Raw genomic sequence first — 22459 nt, 5'->3', positions numbered from 1 at the left:
AGAAATCTATCAAACCTCTGAACACCATGAAATCTGTAGAGGAAACATGTAATAAAGAAGCTTAGCTAAAACATCAATGTAAACTGTATGTATAAAAAATGTTAAAACTCTTAATGAACATATATATCAATTAAAAACATAATTTTTTAAAAAAAGTCCTATGTAGTATATGTACAAAATAGACTTCATTGCCGGAGTCTTCAAAATAAATATAAAGAAAGTGCTGCAACTTGCAATCCACAAGACTCATGAGATTTTCTTCCAGGTTTCTAAGTGTCCAGTTTAAACAGATGGAAAATCCAATCAGTTTTAAATGAAATACAAACTTCGTGTCTTGTAGAGAGTCAAAATCAGTCACAAACCACACAAGGAAAAAATTCTTCCAGTACTTATCTAATGTTGCCAGATGCGTTTCGGCCTTGGCATGGCCTTTTTCAGTGGCATTACTTCAATAGGCGAATCCTTGTGATCCCCACAATATTACATATACCACCATATTGAGCCAGGTATTTTATTTCTGGTTTGCATAGTTTCCCAGGTCTTATTGCTTCCAACATCTTACTCAAATGGATGTTAGTTCATATGGTCTATTATCTGTAGGATCTGAGAAAGAGACCTTGGCCATACCTGTGAAGGGTTCTTTTTCGCTGTAATGGGAGCCCAACCTTAACAGTAGCATTGTGTACCCAGCATGCCTCAGGAACAGACAAACTTCCGGTCTTGGTAAGCAGAGCCCTCACAGCCCCAGTTCCGGACTGTCATATGGAAGAATGCTATGAAGACCAGAGAGCTAAAAGACAACTCAGAGAACGATTATAATACAAACACATAAGAAAGGAAAGGAAAGACTGAATGCTCTGGGAGTCGACCACCACCCTTACTGGCAACCATCTTGAAAAAGGGAATATTTCTGAACTTGAGTGAAAAGGATAATGCAGGATGTAATACAGCAGGGAAAACCAGATGGGCTCCAATCACGGCAAAAAAGAACCCTTCATAGGTAAGGCCAAGGTCTCTTTTTCTGCCGTAATCGGAGCCCATCCTTAACAGTAGGGACATGACCAAGTTTGTGTAACTGGTGGTATTGGGCGGGAAGCGGATATTACACTTGTAACTATCAGCCTCTGATCAGTCCCTCCTCTCCCCTAAAGAGTTAACAGGGAGTGAACCCTTGTTTTGACTGACACGCTGGGAAATTCAGGGCAGCCAATCAATATACCAAGTGGGTGGGCCCTGGAGAGGTGATGCATGGAATTCTGGGAAGAAGGAGTATTTGTTTGAGAGAAGCACAGGCAGGAAGGCTTTTGGAGGAGCAATGGAGTTTTGCTTCCTCATGGTCAAAAGCTGGCTTGGAAATCTCTCTCATGGAATAAGCTTTGCAACTCTTGGAAAGGTATGGAGAACAGGAAACTTGCATTCTCTTCTGGAGTCTGGGGTGAGTTCAAGGGAGAAGGACTCGAGGGCTTTTGGCTTCTGGAGATTAGTCTAGAGAACAGTTGTTTGTCAAATTTTGCATTAGAAACTTCTCTTTCTTTTGTGTGCTCTGCATATCCCTGAACCTGTTCTATTGTAGTTTACCTGTAGTGAACTAAGCTAAAACTAAGCCAAACCTGTGCCCATCCACCTAGGACATTGCAAAAAGGCTCTGTAAACTTTTAAAGGTGTTTTTTGTGTTTTCTTATGTCCATGTTCTTTGCAACTGGATAACCATGATTTTTAAAGTGTGCCACCCCAATATCATCTGGGGTGCTTTTTGAAGTATTTTTGTAACCTACTGAGTATTTCTTTTACCTGTAACTTAAAGATGAGAGAGCCTCAGACACAAGCTGTCTGTGGTATTTTGAATAAAAGTTTCTTTCTTTTTGTTCTTTACATTTTACAAGCTTCTCTGAGTGGATTTTTAACTCAGGGAAAGGGGGCTTTTTCTCTGATGCAACACGCCTCATTACGTTCAGCAATTCTACCAGTTTTCTCACCACGTGTAAGCTTGCACGTGGAAGGCTTTTGTACTTTTCCAATAGTACGGAAAAGAGAATTTCCCTTGAATTTCACCCAAGACTGGGGTGGGTGGGTGGTGTTTAAACTCTGTTGATAACTGGGTATGGTGGCAGCGTATAAAGGCAAAGTGTACCGTCAAGTCGATTTCGACTCCTGGCACCCACAGAGCCCTGTGGTTTTATTTTGGTAGCATACAGGAGGGGTTTACCATTGCCTCCTCCCACACAGTATGAGATGATGCCTTTCAGTATCTTCCTATATCACTGCTGCCCAATATGGTACCAGCAGGGATTCGAACAGGCAACCTTCTGCTTTTTAGTGAAGCATTTCCCTGCTGCACCATTAGGTGGCTTGGCAGCATATAAACTACATAAACAAAGATAAAGGAAATTTTGGGGAGAAGCCTTTCTTCTGAAAGCATGGAGGAAATGATTCAGCATTTTTCTTCCCCTCACGTGGGCTTGCTGTGAGACAAAAGCTGGTAAATCCGCTACAACACTACTTGTTGAAGAACAGTGCATCCCAAGGCCACCTGGTTCACGTGGAATGAAGAAATCTTATAGGGACAGACAAAGGGAGTGACTGACTACCACATAACTGCCTGGCAGATAGTTTGCATGGGGTGCTAGCTGAAAACACCGTGGATGCTGACACACTTCTGGTAGAATGAGCTGTGATGCCTCGAGGAACCGGAATATGTAACTATCCGTACGCCAATGAAATCACGGCCCTGATCCATTTGGAGAGAATGGTCTCGGATGCCTTGTTCCCCAAGGAAGCTGGTAAAAAGAAAACAAATAGGGAATCAGACTTCGGAAAAGGTTTGGTCTTTCGGATGTATATGCGCAGAGCCCTTAGAACATCCAGGGTATGCCATTTCTTTTCTTTACTGTGGACTGGAGACTGGTAGGATGATGGAAGAACCACTGGTTGAGATCTATGAAAAGAGGAATTGATCTTGGGTATGAAGGTCGGCTCCAGCTTGCGGATGGCAGCACTACTCTAGAATAGGCATTAGGGACGTGCACTGAGAGTCTTCAGCACCGGCAGGGGTAGTACTTTAAGGGCGGGGGAGGGTGTACTAACCCCCCCCCCGCTGCACTTCCCCTGCCGGCGCTCTGTAAACTTTAAGCCCCTCGGGGCGGCAGCATTCCTCCCTGCTGCCCCGCCCCCCCACATCAGCCGGAAGTAGCGAGTGCGCGTGCACCTGTTGTGCATGTGCACGACAGCACACACGATGGGCGCACACGCGCTCGCTACTTCTGGCCACTTCTGGCCAACGGGGGGGAACAGAGCGGCAGGGAGGAACGCTGCTGCCCCGAGGGGCTTAAAGTTTACAGAGCACTGGTGGGGAAAATGTGGCGGGGGGGTGAATACACCCTCCCCCGCCCTTAAAGTACTACCCCCACCAGTGCCGAAACGCCAAATACCACCCCCAGTGCTGAAACGTTTTGGAGGCCTTTACAATGGCCTCTGAAGCGTTTCAGGCACATGCCTAATAGGCATAGCTCTTTGCATACTGAAAGGGCAGCCAGCTCAGAAACAAAACGAGCTGAAGTAATTGCTACAAGAAACAGAACTTTGTATGATAGAATCTTGAGAGATGCAGAACATACAGTAAAGGCTCAAAGCGGGTCTGGGTGAGGGCGTTAAGCACCTTATTCAGGTTCCAGGAAGGGGTAGACCCTTTTTGCACCTGGGGGTGTGCAAATTGTTTGCTCCTTTTGGGAAGCGTCTAATGTGAGAGGGGAGGAGAGGGGAGCCAGGGCCATCGAGGCCCAAGACAGAAGATAATACAGATGTCTGCCCAAAGAGGGTGCTTGGTCGTAGCTGCAGGTCTAATCCCAATTGGAGGAAGGACAATACTTCCAGAACCCAAGCCATGGTGGATGTAAACCCTTTCCTCCTAACCCAGCAGGAAAATGCCATCCATGTAGCCTGGTAGATCCTAGTAGTAGAAGGACGTTTAGAGGCTAGGATGGTATCCTGTACTTTGGGGCATAACCATGGTGAATTAGGGACACCTGCTCAATGTCCACACATTGAGTTGGAGCCAATCCGGGTCAGGCTACAGGACTGGCCCCGGGACAGAAGGTCTCAGCGCTTGAGGAGCTGCCATGGAGGATGGCTGGACAGAGAAACTAGATCAGCAAACCACAGTCTCAGTGGCCAAAAGGGGGCCACTAGGATGATGATTGCCTTCTCGTGCTGGAGTTTGTGGATAACCTTCGATATGATGCCTGTAGGAGGAAACACGTATAGGAGCCCCTTTGGCCAAGGTGCTGATAGAGCATCTGTGACTTCTGCTCTTGGATGCACGAACCGGGAGAAAAACCTCGGTAATTGGCTGTTGAGGCCTGTTTAGAAGAGGTCTAGTACTGGTGATCCCAGAACTTGGGTTATCCATTGGAAAAGTTCCGGATGTAGTGACCATTCCTCTGGGTCAACTCCCTGGTGACTGAGCCAGTCCGCTAACAAAGCTGCTGAGCTGTTTGGCCACAATCAAACAAATATTCCTTTCTGCCCAGGTGAAAAGGAGAGCGGCTTCCCTCATAAGTGCCTTTGACCCCGTTCTGCCTTGATTGTTTACATGAGACTTTGCAGTCACATTGTCTGTCCTAACCAGGATATGGCATTGTCTAATGAGTGGAAGGAAGTGAATCAGTGCCAGAAGGATGGCCCGCAGTTCTAATAAGTTGATTCATTTTCTTTGCTCTCGAGGACTCCACATGGCCTGTGCAAAATGGCTGAGGCAGTGAACCCACCCCACGCACCCTGAGAGGCTGGTATCTGTGGTGACGGTCACCCAAGATGGGGGATGCAGGGGTAGACCCTTTTGAAGAGCTGTGGACCATCACCAGAGAAGAGAGAGGCAGAGGTGTAGGGGAATGGGAATTTCCAGATGAGTGTGGGCTATGATCTGGTCCTGGTAGGGAAGGAGGCACCATTGTAGGATGCATGAATGCCATCTGGTCCATGGGGTGCACTCTAGGCATGATATCATGGGCATGAGATCTGCTGAAGGGCCACTCAATACTGCTGATGTTAGATGGAATATTTTCTTCCTCCAGTCTGGTGTCAATGAGATCAGGCCTACTGAAGTGTTGAAGATGGCCCCTAGGTGGTGTAATTTTTGTGTCGAGAGTTGGTGACTCTTTTGGCAGTTGACAAACCTGTGTGACTGGAGAAGGAAGGTTCTCAGGAGGTCCTTTTGGGCCTGGTGGAAGGATGACAACCAGATGAGGAGGTCATCTAGGTACGGGTGAATGTGGATGGTTTGTGTTTGAAGACAATCGGAGCTACCATGATTTTTGTGAATACCCTCGGGGCCGATGAAAGCCCGAAGGGCATAGACCTGTACAGGAGATGACAGTTATTGATGCAAAACTGGAGATAGCGTTGATGGTTGGGTTGGGATCTGTAGGTATGCCTCTGATAAATCTATTGATGACAGAATCTCCATATCCCTCACTGCCTCTTTGATGGTCTGCAGGAACTCCATTCTGAATAGACATAGGAACATAGGAAGCTGCCATATACTGAGTCAGACCACTGGTCTATCTAGCTCAGTATTGTCTACTACACAGACTGAAAGTGGCTTCTCCAAGGATGCAGGCAGGAATCTCTATCAGCCCTATCTTGGAGAAGCTAGAGAGGGAACTTGAAACCTTCTGCTCTTCCCAGAGAAGCTCCATCCCCTGAGGGGAATATTGTACACTGCTCACACTTCTAGTCTCCTATTCATATGCAACCAGGGCAGACACTGCTTAAGTCATGCTTGCTACCACAAGACCAGCTCTCCTCTCCATTCTCTCATTTGAGAATGTGTTGATTCAGAGCCTTGAGGTCCAGTACTGTCCTCCATGTCCCATCCATCTTTGGGACCAAAACCAGAATAGAATATACGCCCTGACATAAGTCTGTCGATGGGACATATTCCACTGCCTGGATCTGTAAAAGATGTTGTATTGCCTGGTACATGCATTGGCGCTTGGCTGGTAGCTTGGACAGAGGGGTGAAAATGAAACTACCTGGTGGGTTTGAGGAGAATTCTAGAGACAGTCCTTCGGAAACTGTTCTTAATATCCAGCAGTTGGAAGTGACTCTTGCACGGGCATCTGCAAATTTTAGGAGCCTACCTCTGACCAGTGGGGAGTCACTGTTTGTGGGATTGGGAGATAGGGGACTGGAAGTGCCTGTTTTGTTGTCTGAATCCACCTCTGCCTCACTGCTGCCACTGGGGTCAGCCTGCTGTTCTGGAGCTGAAGCCTCTGGTATCACGGAATGAGGAGCTGGTGGAGTAACCTGGCTGTCTAAAGGAAGGATGAAAGGAATGAAAGGAAGCTGAATTCCCTCTAAAAGGTCTGCGTGAATCAGGTCTGGAGTATGGCATGGCCTTTTTCTTATCTTTTGTTTCTATAAGGACAGGCTCAAAGGATTATCCAAATAGTATGGCTCCCTTAAAGGGAATGGGTGCCAAATTCAACTTTGATTTTGAATCCACTTTCCAATGTTTCAGCCATAAACACCGCCTCACAGCAACCGCTGAAACCATAGATCTAGATGCATGCTGAATGCAGTCTAGACTAGAGTCAGCCATAAAGGCTGCCACCTTTGCCATCTTGTTGATACCCTGGCAGAGTTTGGTGTTATCAGGTGGAATATACTGTGATAGTTCTTAGGCCCAGAGAACTATAGCCCTGGCAAAAATAGAGATGGCAGCTACAGCCTTAGTGACCGTAGCTGATGCATCGTAAGCCTCTCTCAAAAGAAATTCACATTTTTTTGTCTTTAGGAATTGTTAACTGTTCCTCGCCTTCTTTATGCATAATTGCCCCAGAGACTAGTTGGGCAACTGGAGCGTCTACCACTGGGGGAGCCAGAAGAGTAGAAATCTCTTGTGGTAATGAATACAATTTAGTGGGGAAAGGAGTAACAGGTTTGTGCGCAAATGGAGCCACCCATTCCACTATCATGGTGGAATGAAAAAGTGGCGGAAAGGGTACAGAAGCGGAAGAAGTTGAAGAGGAAAGAAATACTTTTTCATCTAGACCTTGATTGGGAGTTGGTGTCTCTAGTGTGGACTGCATTAATATTCCTCTTCTTAATGGAAGCGGTTTGAATTGGTTGGCTGGAGGGAGGTTTCCTCATCCGATAACTTGCCCTCCTCAGACTCTGAAGCAGGGTTAACATGAATGATAGGTTGGACAGGAGGATCAATAGGATTAGGGATCTGAGGGGTTTCAGACTGTACTGGTGTAGGAGGATAAATTGGATTGCCCTGTAGTGGGGAGGTCTTTTGCGGAGGAATGTCCTCAGATGAGGACGAGGAAGATTCTGGGCGCCGCTTGTGGGAGCAGCTGAGTCTGGGCAAGAAACAACCCCTCTGCCCCACCGGAATGGTTTTTCTCACTGGCATGGGGAGGGGTGACAGAGGAGAGTGAGGGTGGCAGGGATTGAAACTCCTTGGCAATTGTGTCCTTTAACCATTTAGACGTATCCTTTGATATCAGAGGATTAGCATCCTCTTTCCTCCCCGAATTCGCATTACTCAGTTAAAGGAGGGACTGGCCCCATAGAGCTGTAGGAGAGTTTGGAGGCAATTGCCCTTGATCCGTGGGGGCTGATGGTGCTGGCTGGGCTCCAGGATGAAGCGGTATGACCGGTTCCCCTCCCCCATGTTCGTGCCAGATTGCAAAGTCACAGGCAATAAAATGGCACCCATCTGTTCCGCTTTCGTTTTTGCTCCCTCAAGCACTAGTAGGCGTGGAGAGAGGATGCGGCGTGGCTGCCATTGCTGGCAGACTGCTTGCAGGTGTTTGCTTAGGCGGGAAATCATCCGTTTGCTTTCTTTTTCTTTTTTTTAGGAAGCAACTGTGCCCCATCGGGAAGCGTGTGCTTCATCTTCTTCTTGGCTTTTTTGTGTATAGCCTTAGAAGTGTTATCCACAGCCACGGAGTTTGCAGAGGTGGGCGGAGAGGCAGCCCTGTTGGCGGGAAAAGCAGAATGTGAGCACTTTCTCTTTGGTTGAGCCTCTTGAGCTAGTGGGGCTTCCAAAGGGGGACCCTCCGACAGGGAACCCAAGGCCGTGGCTGCTTGGGATGGGTCCATAAGGGAACTGATCCCAAACACAAACAAGACAAACTCAATAGGAAATATCCAACTGGCCATATGAAGTAACTAAAAAATCATTTAGAATTTGGTAAAATTAACAATAAAGACTCTCTTCCCACCCTTGCACAAAAAAGAAAAGGAGTGGGGAAAGGGAAAAGAGGGTTAGAAGTTGGACAAGCCTGAAGAAGTTGTAGAAGGCACGAGCTCTCTCTGGTAGTTGTTCACTGAAGCAAGACAGGAACGGAACTGGGGCTGTGAGGTCTCTGCCTACTAAGACCGGATGTTTGCTGTGATAATTGACTGTGTTCCTGAGGCATGCTGGGTACACAACTCTACTGTTAAGGATGGGCTCCGATTACAGCGGAAAATAGGTCTCTCTCCCGATCCCATTCACAGGCAGTGTTGCTTTGCTGAAAAGCCCTGCGTTCCCTGGCAGAGTATGTGACCTTCAAGGAACTCTATCGGGCAATATTCCCGAAACTTCTGATTGCTGGTGCATACTTTTTCCCCCTCCATTAAAAAACTAGACACCCAGTTCTGCAAACTTATATCTGCAAAAGTGTACTTCTATGGCATGGCTAATTTCCTCACAGGGCGGGCAAAGACAGACCTGAATTATTCACTATCAAAGGAATCTACCTGCTGTGGATGGATGCCACAGGAAGGAACCTTTAATTGTTTTATTAATTCATTCATCTCAGCACACAGTTTGGGGGTGGTTAACCTCTCCCACCTGTGTTTCTACAACAGCCTTCCAAAGATTTTTCAGATGTTTGACATTTTGTAATTGACACACCTCTTTCCCCATTCCCTGCTATCCCTTCCCCCATGCCCCACCCCTGAGCCCTACCTTCCCGCCCCTAGTCAGCCTTTGCATGCTGTGCTGGCTGTGAGGAGGTGGGAAAAGAAAGGAGAGCGAGAGGGAAAGAGAAAGAGTGAGAAGGGGAGCTGAAGGGGAGGGAGGGACATACTGTTGCACCAATAAATGTGGGTAAATCAAAAGTGTTTTTTATTCTAAGAATAATTCAAGAAAGTATTAGAGGTTGTTGATTTTTACCCACAATAGGTAAAACAGCAGAGCACTAAGGAATGAGCACACACTCCAGTTACAGAGTAGGTAGCAGAGGGTGGTTGGGATATTGCAGCTATTTAGAGAAAACACATGGAGATCCTTGTGTAACTAAACACTAAACATTTATTGGTTAAATACACTTAGACAGGAAAGACCTATCTCTAATCTAAAGGACTACATAGTGGATAGGTAAGGAGAGAGAGAGAGATGTTTCCATCTGCTCTCTAGGAGGAAAGGAAGGATTGTGACTCAGCACAGGAAGTGCTGCAGAGTCAGTTCAGGGGTCATAGTGTAGGGGCAGATAGGGAGACCCTGACTCACCGTCTCTACTCCCAATGCCCCTAGTGGTCATTAGGACAGTTGGTGCAAAAGGTCGATGCACTGGAAGTTCATCTCCAACAGAAAGTTATCCCAGATTTCTGACCATTTATCCAGTTTATTTACTTTTATGAGGGCCCATTTTTCATGTGCCGTTAACTCGAGCAGGTCATGCACCCATTCCTCACTCCTAGGAAGAGTGGGAGATTTCCAAGGACCGGGTGCTTCTTTCCTTTGCGCTGAGACTGCACCCTCCTTTCTTGCTGCTGGCCATAACACCTATGTTGGCATGCATCTGATGCCAATGCAAGGGGCATGGCCTACACACCCACGCACAGGCAATGGGAGAGACACCAGTGGCAGTCTGCACCTGGGCTGCCAGTATGCCCACTGACTGCACCCCCGCTCTAAAGGGCTTGTAAATTTCAATAGGCCTTTCTCTGGTAAATTTAGACAGGATATCAGCCTGTGATCCTTGGAGAAAGGCAGGATATAATTATTTTACTGAGAAATATTTTTTTAACCCTGCAAAGTAAGAGGTCATGCAAATTAGCTCAATTTGCATATTTTAAGCAGTCAGCAGAAGTCAACTACTCTTGTCATAGAAGTTCAATTAACCTGGCGCAAAATTTATTTATTTATTTATGTTTAAGTATAGCCTTGAGCTAACTCCTTATTGGGACACTTTATTAACTTTATGGAACAGTTTTCCTCCTCCCTTTATGGTATACCAAAAAAGCCGGGAAAGTGGAAAAATTATTAACTGGTGGTTTGAGGTGTTCTGTTTCGTTTTTTAAATTATGTATGTATTTATCATGCAGGACTTTGATGCCTAACGTTGGGAGACCATGTGGCACATTTTACAGCTGGCCATAAACCTCTTTTCCATGGTCCTGTTCAACATAAGTCTTTGCATTACGTGAATGCATTTTCCCCTCTCGTGCAGGTATTTCCTTTCCTTTTTTTAAGCATCAAAGTAGTGCGATAAACCTACATTTTCCCAACTAAAATTCATTGCAAGCAATAAAACCTAAGCAGGGAGTCCAAGAGATAAACCTTATAGTCTCGTGTAAAGCCAGGCAGGAAAGAATACACTTGGGAGTATGTTTGGAACTACCAAAGCAATCAAAAGTTGTGCATGCTCATACAATACGGAAAGTGTCTTTCCCTGGACTAGAGTCTTAATTTTGGCTGGACATGATCCAGCCAAAATTAAGTTCATTCAAATACCATTAATTTCAATGAGCGAGATTTAGGCACACACTCAATTCTTCCATTGAAATAAGAAGTGACAAAGCAGAGAAATAGCTTGACTACCAGGCCAGAGGTTGCTGGTTCAAATCCCTGCTGGTATGTTTCCCAGACTATGGGAAACACGCATATCGGGCGGCAGCAATACAGGAAGATGCTGAAAGGCATCATCTCATACTTCACGGAGAGGAGGCAATGGTAAACCCCTCCTGTATTCTACCAAAGACAACCACAGAGCTCTGTAGTCGCCAAGAGTCGAAACTGATTCGACGGCACACTTTACTAACTTTGGCTAGATTGTGCCCCAAACTCCCAGCACAATTCTAGGTATGTTTTAGTGGGGCTTTCATCCAAGTAAAGGCATGTAGGGCTTCAGTCTAACACAGGCCTCCTGGAATTCTTTGGATCCAGGAGCCAGACCAAGAACTTATGAGCCAGATAATGGACACTTGACAAAATTATCTGACAAAACTTCTCTGCCACGAGATGTGGTTGCAGCCAACAACCTGGATGGCTTTAAGAGGGGTTTGGATAACTTCATGGAGGAGAGTCTATCAACAGCTACTAGTCGGAGGGCTGTAGGCCACTTACAGCCTCAGAGGCAAGCGGGGGAGTAACAGCAGGAGAGAGGGCATGCCCTCAACTCCTGCCTGTGGGCTTCCCAGAGGCATCTGGTGGGCCACTGTGTGAAACAGAATGCTGGACTAGATGGGCCTCCTTGGGCCTGATCCAGCAGGGCTGTTCTTATGTTCTTACAATTACTGGACAAGCATTGTTTAGGGTAAATGGGCTTCTTTTAATCCCCTTTACAAATATCATACTTAGAACAGAAACAGGGTTGCCTGGGACTAAACAAGATTACCTCACCTCTAAATATCCAGATCTAGGCATCATGGTTAAATTTCTAGGAGCCATGGCTTCCTGGCACCTGCAATTTGTCAAATTGGCCTAACAGCCCAATCCTATGCATGTTTTCTCAAAAGTAAATCCACCAGAATTCAACAGGCTTACTCCTAAGCATGCCTACGTTAGTAGCTGCAGACCAGAAAAGGCAGTCCTGTATTCAATTCTACTCCCATTCCATAATGTGCAATACAACTTACTTGGTGTCCTAATATCAGTAAGCTGTGCATCTCCCCAACCTGCTAGTTGAAGCCAAAGATATAACATTATAATGCTGTCAGGACACCAAGTCAGTTTGGTGACTACATATTATGGAGAAGTCACACGTTATATTGCACACATGTACAGCAGTACACTTCCTATCAGTACCATGCATTTAAGAGGCCTGTACCCAGGTTCACTTTTAGAAGAACACACGAACAATCCTTCACACAAAACACACATACATGTGCACAGACACCACAATGCACATACAACATAATGTCTGATTAGGGCTCAAGAAGAATCCAGTTCTGCCCATGAATACTCAAACACACTGACACAGAAACTCAGTACTTTTTGAACCAGACAGAATCCCACTGCGGGAACCCAATCCTCAAAACACTCCAATATAACACAAACAAGATGCAATCACAACAGTTTGCCCATTCACACTTTTCCAATACATTTCCTAGAACACTGTTTCTCTAAACAGTGAGCCAACGTGGTGTAGTGGTTAGAGTGCTGGACTAGGACCAGGGAGACCCGAGTTCAAATTCCCATTCAGCCATGATACTTGCTGGGTGACTCTGGGCCAGTCGCTTCTCTCTCAGCCTAACCTACTTCACAGGGTTGTTGTGAGGAGAAACTTAAGTATGTAGTACTCTGGGCTCCTTGGAGGAAGAGTGGGATATAAAATGTAAATCAATCACCTTCATCATCATAAACATTATTACGGTAATCATTTCAACATGTACCTTGAATCCAGTGTTCCCTCTAAGGCGTGTACACATGCCTGCACTCACAAGTTTTTTTATGTCCACTCAGTTAATTTGAGATCCCACTCAGGTCGAATCAGAAAGGCCCCATTCTGAATGCATGTGCGCGCGCACTGCCTTGAAACTCCCACCCAAAACAAAACTCATTCCGCACAGAGATGAAAAAGAATTAAAGAGCACTACTTGAATCTACCATAACTATCACTATTACTAATAACGTATTTATTTTAAAATGTCACCATAAATGAATTCATGGTAGCTTACAACAAAATTCATTAAAAGACACAGTAAACACAACTCTAAAATCATAGAAATGCTTTTATTCAAACAGGGCAGTCACAAATACATGTATAGCATTAGGGAAAGACCTGATGGAATAAACATTGCAAAATGATAATTTTGCCGAACTCTTTAAAATACTTCCAGTACATTATCTCCTCCTGTCTCACCCTCAACTTTTATATTGTGACACCTCAAAGCAGAAAGTTATCTGTCCAGCTTCTCTTACTCTATAAAGCGCATATTGATAGTGCTTTAATACATGTGACAGCAAAAGCTGAAGTATCAAGTAACAGTTACATTCTACTTTACTACTAAGTGTATTTTTTCTGTTTAGTAGACACATCTTATTTAACAGGCTGCCTTTCCATTAAGTTCTGATGTGCAAAGAAAGCCCAGGATATAACAAAAAGGCACAAACACATAGACAAGTTCCACGTTACTATCAAAGGAGTTCCTAAACAAGCCTCACAAAACATCAGTAGCAAGACTTGAAGAGCATATCCATGCATGCACACACAGCTTAATTTGGACTAGAGTTTTTGGTGCCTGATCTCAATCCTGAGGCAACATGGGCCATGTGCAGAAGTCCCATCCTCTCAGTCACACACTTCCGTAAACCCACATGGTCCCTTTGACAGAACCACTAGAGATGCAAAACCTCCAACATCTTCCTTTCAGCAATATGAACTCCTGCACAGCTACTTCCATCTCCACTTTGCCAGGAAACGGAAGAATTCAGGAAACTGTAGAGAGTGTCTCCGATTTGCTTAACAACAGCCACAAGAGGCCCATTTTCAAGGCTGGCATTTCACTGCTGGGAAAGCGGGGAAGCAAGGGTAGGCACGCTTCTGAGCATATACAGAGTGCACTTCCCACACCACCTGCCCCTTAACCTCTGCAAGCAGGAAGCCAGGTGATCGGGGGCTAAGAGCAGCTGGCTGGCTTCTGGGCAGCAAGGATGAGTCCCAGCGGATATGGGAAGGGATGAGCCATTGGATTGGAGTCCAGTGGCTAACTGGACTATTGGTTTTGCTCTCTTTCCTCCAGCCCGCTTCCCCAATGCCCGCAGCAGCACTTACAGCGTGTGCCCGCAGACGTTGACCATCAGCCTGAGGGAGGGGTTCCTGTACTTGGTGGTCTTGCACCGGGGGCAGCCCTGGTCATCCATGCCGCCTGCCCTGGCGCCGAAGCCGCTCCCACGACTTCGGGCTGCTGCAAGAGCAGCCGCATCTGCTGTTCTCTCTGCTCTGCAGAGAGCACCGTCGTCCCTCCTCAAACAACGGCCCGCCGGATCTCAAGCTGCGAAAGAAGGGTTCCGCTTTGCGGGCGGGGGAGAATTCCGACTCCTGTTCTTTTCAGCGACGCTGCTAAATTTAGTGTGTGCGTTTTGGAAAAGAAAGTAGGAAAAAAGCATGTTGTTTTTAAAAAGGTGGTCTTGGAAGAGGAATAGGGGGCGAGAGGAGTGATTATCAGAGAGCCCACTGTTTGCAATGTTCGTGTGCCCACTGCCCACCAGAAGCGCGAAGCGCGGTCTTAGTCTGGGAAACCACGCAGTTCCTGCCCGGAGGAGCTTACAATCACTAGTACTCAGTTTATGGGGCAAAGTTAGACGGAGAGGGGGGCTTTAGTGGCATCCACCATTCCTCACCAAATCATGCTTCCCTGTTTAAGGACTAAACCAACCAGGGGGCTCCGTAGACACAAAAGGTGGGAGGCAACTCGCATGGGTTAAAGAAAAAGCGAGCCTGCAAGCCCATGCTGCAGTGCACGCGTATTGGGAAATACGTCCCACTGAACTCAGTGGAATTGAATTTCTCTCTGAAAAAGCATGCATAAGACTGGGCGCAGTTAGTGTTGGACTCACCTAGGAGGAAACTAGATTCCTGAGGTTTTGACACACACTCCTTTGCAGGCACCGTTTTATGCATGTTTACTCAGAAGTAAATCCCAATTCTTTCAACATAATTTACCCTCGAGTAAAAGTGCCCCGCTGGTACTATATGGGGCAGCAGCGATATAGGAAGATGCTGAAAGGCATCATCTCACATTGCGCCGGAGGAGGCAATGGTAAACCACTCCTGTATTCTACCAAAAGAAAACCACAGGGCTCTGTGGGCGCCAGGAGTCGAAATCGACTTGACTGCACACTTTACCTTTAAAGGTGCATCGGATTGCAGCGTTCACTTGCTAAACTAGGATTAAAAGATTGTCAGGACAAAGAGAAGACTGCAATTTGTACCTCGACAGCTGCAACCCTGTGCAGAGTTAGGGATGCTTAAGTCCACTGGTTGACATCCAGACTAACTTACTGAGTACTATTCAGGAGTTACTAAAGTTACTATCTAACTTAAATAAGACTACTCAGGAGTAACTCAGTCTGGATGTCAGACAATGGGCTTCAGCGCGCCTGTACAGAGAGCCAATTCTAATGGAGACAGTGGCATTTGCTTCCGAGTAAACAGGCTCAGACTACGCACGTGCAATAGAAATCATTCTATAATTGCAGCGGCGATCGGGCAAAGGAAAGCCAATGGAAGTGCAGATAACGATCTGAGGCTTGGCTAAGATAGGTAGGCAAAGTAGATTTATTAATACAGCGTCTACACTACGTTTATGATACGGTCGCATGCTAAACTGGAATTTACTGCTTCTGAGTGTAACTCGAAAGTTGCTTAAGATCAGGCTGAACCAGAGCAAAATGCATAATTCCGCCTCCCCCGCTAAAAAAGAAAAAAAAAGTGCAGTTCTAAAAAAAACATTCTGTAGTTCAAACGTTCAAATAAAGCACACGCTGTATGATGTTAGATGATGTTAAAAGTGACCGATATAACAATGAGAAAAGTACAGGGAGCAGAATAGGCTTCTAAGTATACCCATTTATTCTCCGCCTACCTTGCAGACTCTATTGCTACTCCTCACAGAGTCTCTTCAGCAACTTCTGCAATGTGCTGTCAAATTCCCTGTTCTAAGGGTTTTATTTCTGCCACTCTGGCTTCTAAATGCCATACAATGTGGCTCTAAACAACAAAGTATGTGTACACAAGTAAGGAAAATGCACAGGTGTGTGATTTAGTGGCACATGCTGTGTGCATGAATTAAATTTGCATACATTGTGCAGTTCTGAATTTTCCTTTTAAAAAGCCCTGGGATGAACACAGAAGTGATGGACGATTAGTGCACAGAGATAATTCAAAATCACAAACTCTTCAGTCAAAGGTAGACACTTTCATTCTCCTTAATTCCAGTTGTAGATAATTAAGTACATACTTAACCTTATCTCCCATTTAAATAAAAGGCTCATGCAACCCAATCCTGTGCACATTTACTCAGAAGTAAATCCAATTGTATTCAATGGAGCTTAATCCCAAATATGTGCCCTTTTCAGTCTGTTCCTAAGCATATTTAATTGCAAGTAAATCTCATTGAATTCAAAGGAACTTACTCCCAAGTAAGTATTGCATCTTACTCTGTAAAAAAAGTGATTTAGACATTTCAGTTTCTGAAAAGTATCAGAGAAGCCCCAGTGATCTATTAACTAGTTAAACTGCAGTGCTTGGATCTGATTGAGATAGCCCCACTGACATCAAAAAGTATGGAGATTCACAAGGCAGATAAATGGTAGTACTTTAATTTGAAGATAATGCAGTTAAATCCAAATGGGGGTTGTTCTGGTGCCACAAAAAGAAAGGTTTAAAAATTTATGACAGTTATTGGATTAGCTACATGAGCTTTTGAATTGTACAGAATTCTAGCAAGATTATAATTAGATCTTAAGTCCAAGTGCTCAACTGACTTGTAGATTGAAACCCAAAAATGTGATGTATTTCCTGAGAGATGCTGTGCAAACTAATTATGACACCATCAGTAACTGAATTCCAGATTCCATGCAATCTTATCAGATTACAGGACTTGACACCCCAGTCCTAACCATATTTACTCAGCAGTAAATTCTCACTGATTTCAGTGGGAACTTATTTCCAAGTAAATGTGTTTGATTGCTGCTTGAGAAGCTTCTCTCCTGCAATAACCCATTATTTATTTAAACTCATCTCACAATTCAAGGAAACATTTCCTATTTATGTAAATATATTGCATTATGTTATCCAATGTCTTGCCCATTATATTTCTGTTTTGTTAATCAACAATATATTTATACTATTCTTTTTGACATCATCCCTGGTGGCGCAGTGGTAAGAGCCCCTGGTGGCGCAGTGGTAAAACTGCCACCCTGTAACCAGAAGGTTTCAAGTTCGATCCTGACCAGGGGCTCAAGGCTGACTCAGCCTTCCATCCTTCCGAGGTTGGTAAAATGAGTACCCAGAATGTTGGGGGGCAATATGCTAAATCATTGTAAACTGCTTAGAGAGCTTCCAGCTATAGAGCGGTATATAAATGTAAGTGCTATTGCTATTGCTATTGCTATCCTTCAGGTATCCAGGTAATACTTGTATGGAGTTCTGTTTGCAGCTTTTAAAATAGTCACTTTCTCTCTCTTAATAAACGTGTTTACTTTTCTTCTTTTAAAATTACCTTTTTATATTAATAACAGCAAAAAAAACTGAAGAGGAAGAGATTTGTGGGAATCGGTTCAGCTGAGATCTACAAATCAGTTCAGAAACAGGGATTACATTTAAAGTACTGCTTAAGTGTTTTATGGATCCCACTCATTTTGGCAGCAATCCACAAGACACTAGCACTAGCTGAGAATAAGTATATGATGGATAACTGCTTCAAATGCCTTAAAGAAAATAAACTGGTGGCTTTCGTGCAGAACAATCAAAGCAATTTTTAAATAGGAAAGGCCCTTCCCAATAAGGTGCAGGTTGACTCAGAAGTAAGTCTCACTGAATTAAATGAATGGCCTTGCTGGATCAGATCCCAAATCCCCCTAGTACAGCATCCTATTTCCCACAAATGCTGACAAGATTCATCTTGAGAGTCCACAAGCTAGGCTTTTTCTTCTATCATGTTTCCTCAGATCTCATATTCAGAGGTATACTGCTTCTGAACATAGAAGTTCAGTTTAGCCATAATGGCTAACAGCCACAAGTATGGACCCACAAGAAAATGTTGCAGCATATCCCTGGTGTGCATGTGTTACCTGAGCCTGTGCCTGGCCATGATGAAAGTTTTAGGCACCTTTCCCCATCAAAGGTGGAAGGGGTTGTGACTCTCTTGAGGGAGTATTATTGAAGTTGATAAATTTCCCTCTTTGTGTGTGTATGTGCAAGCACCCCTTCCCTACTGAGTTACATTTGCTCTACCCACCTGGTTGTCTGTTAACTGCTCTCTGAGTCTATTAACATTCCATGCTGGAGCCAGCGTGGTGTAGTGGTTAGAGTGCTGGACTAGGACCGGGGAGACCTGAGTTCAAATCCCCATTCAGCCATGATACTAGCTGGGTGACTCTGGGCCGGTCACTTCTCTCTCAGCCTAACCTACTTCACAGGGTTGTTGTGACGAGAAACTCAAGTATGTAGTACACCGCTCTGGGCTCCTTGGAGGAAGAACAGGATATAAATGTAAAATAAATAAATAAATAAATAAATAAAATTCCACTCTGGTCTTGCTACACTACCTCGCTCCAAGGGAAGATGAAGAACATTCCTCTCCACTGAGTCACATTGGGACTGTGGGGTGGAGGGGTTGTCTCCTTTGGATTTCTTTCTTCAGGTTTTTGTGAATCTGATGTATCTGCAGGTTATCTCAAGTCTGCCAGTGCCTCCCTCTTGCCCATGGGTGCTCTGGTTATGCGTCCATCAGATTCATAACATTTCCAGTTCTTCAGAAATAGATATCAAATTCCTCTAGAAGTTAGAGGACTACAAAGAAAGAGAAGAATATATGAGGTGAATGACTGGTCACACAGGTAGTGTCAATGATATTCGACTTCCGGAGCCACAGGCTAAGCCAGGGGTTCTCAACATTGGGTCTCCAGATGTTGTTGGACTTCAACTCCCATAATCCCCTGCCCCAGTGGCCTTTGGTTGGGGATTATGGGAGCTGAAGTCCAATAACTTCTGGGGCCCCAACGTTGAGAATCCCTGGTCTAAGCTTTCTTAAGGAAGGACTACTGGTGGGAGATAGGCTGCACCTGATGAGGACTGAGAAGAATGTGTTTGACAGAACCTGGCAAGCCGAATTTAAACTAAATCCTTTGGAGAACTGAGACAAAAGCCCAAAGATGAAATACAACAGTACTTGGGAGCTACAGGAGAAAGTGGGGGAGTTGTGGGGTCACCTAGCAAACCCTACAATAAAATAGTAGCAGGCAGAGATCAAGGTGCATGATTTCCATGGCTTCCAATTTCCATACGCTAATGCAGGATTTCCCAGCTATGGGTCGCCAGATGGCCCTTCCATGAGGCGAGATGAGGCAGTGACCTCAGGCAGCACATTAATCGAGTGTAAGCAAGGTGGCAAGAAACCCTCTGGCTCCTCACTCAGGAGGAAAAGAGCAAACTTTCAAAGGGGTAAAGTGGGAAGGAAGGTGAAACAACATTTGGCATCGTTCTTCAGGTGCACAGAGACCTTGAGCAGCCACTGGCTTGAATGGCTTTAAAAGGGGCTTAGACAAATTCATAGAGGACAGGTCTATCAATGGCGACTAGTCTGGTGGCTCTAGCTCACCTCCAGCCTCAGAAGCAAGATGCCTCTGAATACCAGTTGCTCCTGCAGGAGAGAGAGCATGCCCTCACCTCTTGCCTGTTGGCTTCTCAGAAGTATCTGGCGGGCCACTGTGTGAAACAGGATGCTGGTCTAGATAGGCCTTGGGTCTGATCCAGCAGGGCTGTTCTTATGTTCTCTTGACTACAATTCCCATCATCCTCAGCCACAATGCCCTTGGCCATTGTGGCTGCGGATGATGGAAATTGTAGTCCAACAACGTCTGGGTACCCACAGTTAGGAACCCCTGCACTAATGCACAGAGTATAGGGAATAAACAAGGTGAGCTTTAACTCCTAGTACAGAAAGGTAAATGTGACTTGATCAGTATAAAGGCAGAATGACTCCCAAGATTGGAATGTAGCAATTTAAGGATATAGCTTGTTCAAAAATAAGACACAAAAGAAAGTGAGGGGGAGTAGCATTAAATGTCAATGATGTGTGTAGCTACACCGAAATCCAAGAAAGTGAATATGGTAGTCCAGTGGAGAGCATTTGGATAAAAATAAACGGAGAAGGGATTTTTTTAAAAAACCCACACACATTGTAGCTGGAGTTTACTATAGACCAACCTACCAAGGAAAAGGTGCAGTCATGCAGAATATATTTTTCTGAAACAAGGAAATCTTTCTAGACATCTTTCTAGACAACAAGAATTAGTAGGACTGGGGGACTTCAAATGCCCTAATATCTGTTGGGAGACACACTCTGCTAAGCATGGAATCTCCACCAAATTCCTGAGATGCTTGCTGACAACTTCCTGTTTCAGAAGGTGAAGGAAGGCAGAAGCAGTGGGAACTCTGAGGGGAAATTGGTGATATAGTACTGGAATTCTTAGATTATGGGGAAGATGAATGTAGTCGTGTGTGTGTTTGATTTCAAGAAAGCTGATTTTAATAAGCTCAGAGAAGCATTAGGTACGATTCCATGGCTAGATAAAAAAGAAAAGGAGCCCAACATAGGTGGGAATTCTTGAAGATATGAATTACTACAAGCACAGTCAAGCAATTCTAATAAGAGAGAAAAATGGAGGACATTTTAAAAAGCCAATATGGCTGAACAAAATGTTTGGGGATGAGCTGGAAAAAACAAACCATGCACAAAAATTTGGAGCGGAGGACAGATCACCAAGGATGAATGCGGACTAGTGTCAGCATCAGAGAAGCTATATTATAAAGCAGTCTGTCTGTAAATATCTTGATAACAATGTAGTTATTAGAAGAAGCCGTAATGAATTTGATAAGATTAGCCTGGCAGGATTTATTCTCATCTCTCTTTGTGTTTAAATCAGATTAGTAGTTCAGTTTTATTTCAGTCTCTGACCAGCAAAGCAAAGCAGGCAGATTAAAAACGTTAAACATTAATAGCAATTAATTCTACATTCATCTTTAGCTTCCCCATAATACAAGACTCTAATACTAAATTGGATTAAGTATTAGAGTCTGTCTGATTCTATTGGCCACCTCACAAAATTTGGCTACATTATATGTAACATCAGAGTCATGCTCAGCAAGAAGAAAACAAACAAAAAACTCATCTGAACAGCCTGGAAAATTTATTCATAAAGGAGATAGAAGATAAATATAATAATCTGAATAGAAAGGACAGTATAATAAAATAAGGGCTCTAGCACTTACATTTATATACTGCTCTATAGCTGGAGCTCTCTAAGCGGTTTACAATGATTTTTATCATATTGCCCCCAACATTCTGAGTACTCATTTTACCGACCTCGGAAGGATGGAAGGCTGAGTCAACCTTGAGCCCCTGGTCAGAATCGAACTTGTAACCTTCTGGTTACAGGGTGGCAGTTTTACCACTGCACCACCAGGGGCTCTATAGACTCTATAGACTCAACTGTTTCATCTCCAAACAGGCATACCCGTTCCTCAAAAGGAATTTAAGGTAGGCTTAAACCTACCCTCCAGTACCGCTGATGGGAGAGCATTAAAACATGCCAATGAGAACATTCTTCTATACTTAGGCACCATTAACTTGCTAAGGTAACTAGCTGTTTTGGAGTTATATATTTGGTTCCCAAGATAAAATCTATTTGTAACATAACTTAGATTGTTTTGCCGTCTGATATCTAGGAGCCTTTGATTGAGGGCTAACTTGGCACTTTCGTGGCCCCATGCTGTCAATAACTCAGGAGAGAATCCAAGTAAATATAATTTCTTAACTATTAGGAATTTCCATTGTGACTGAATGCCATTCTTTAGTATGAAAGGTGCCAAACCCTTTTGCTTGGAAAACTATACTATAATATTTACAGTGGTCAACTTGCTCAATTTTAATTCTGTCAATACTCCAATTCAACTTCTGAGGGGACTTTGCAATCAGCATGATTTTAGCCAGCGTGGTGCAGTGGTTAGAGTGCTGGACTAGGACCGGGGAGACCCGAGTTCAAATCCCCATTCAGCCATGACACTTGCTGGGTGACTCTGGGCCAGTCATTTCTCAGTCTCAGACTAACCTACTACACAGGGTTGTTGTGGGGAGAAACATATGTAGTACACCGCTCTGGACTCCTTGGAGGAAGAGTGGGATATAAAATGTAAATAATAATAATAATAATAGTTTGTTGATAGTTAACTTGCAAGGAATATTCCCTGCAGTAGCATGAAAGAGCCCACAATGCTCTTCTTAACCCAGCTGGGGACAGGGATAAAATCACAGCATCATCTGCATAAAGGAGCACAGATATATGCTTAGATGCAAATTTTGGAGGATGGTGATCTAAATTACTTAGCCAAGGGATTTATATCAAAATTGAACAAATGCGGGGCTAAAATGCAACCCTGCTTTACAACTTTCTGGGTAAGAATCTCTTCTGAAAGCTGACCATGTGCATTGCATCTAGCTTACAAGTGGGTGT

General features: G+C 44.5%; 1 protein-coding gene across 3 annotated transcripts in view; it reads right to left on the bottom strand.

Moving 5' to 3' along the window:
• The window catches only part of MNAT1 (MNAT1 component of CDK activating kinase), a 191285-nt gene extending 176819 nt beyond the window's left edge, over nt 1-14466 (bottom strand). The window contains exon 1 of one of the 3 annotated variants that reach the window (XM_053259488.1): nt 13995-14466. In XM_053259488.1, coding sequence (XP_053115463.1) covers nt 13995-14083 — 89 coding nt within the window. In that variant the 5' untranslated portion in view covers nt 14084-14466. The remainder of the gene's footprint in view (nt 1-13994) is intronic. The other 2 variants (XM_053259507.1, XM_053259497.1) reach the window with 2 other exon arrangements.
• Between the last annotated feature and the right edge of the window lie 7993 nt (nt 14467-22459).

Source organism: Hemicordylus capensis, chromosome 1 (genome assembly GCF_027244095.1).
Source record: "Hemicordylus capensis ecotype Gifberg chromosome 1, rHemCap1.1.pri, whole genome shotgun sequence".
NCBI classification, from domain to species: Eukaryota; Metazoa; Chordata; class Lepidosauria; order Squamata; family Cordylidae; genus Hemicordylus; species Hemicordylus capensis.
The sequence above is the reverse complement of the archived record's forward strand: the minus strand, read 5'-3'. Positions and strand labels throughout refer to the sequence as shown.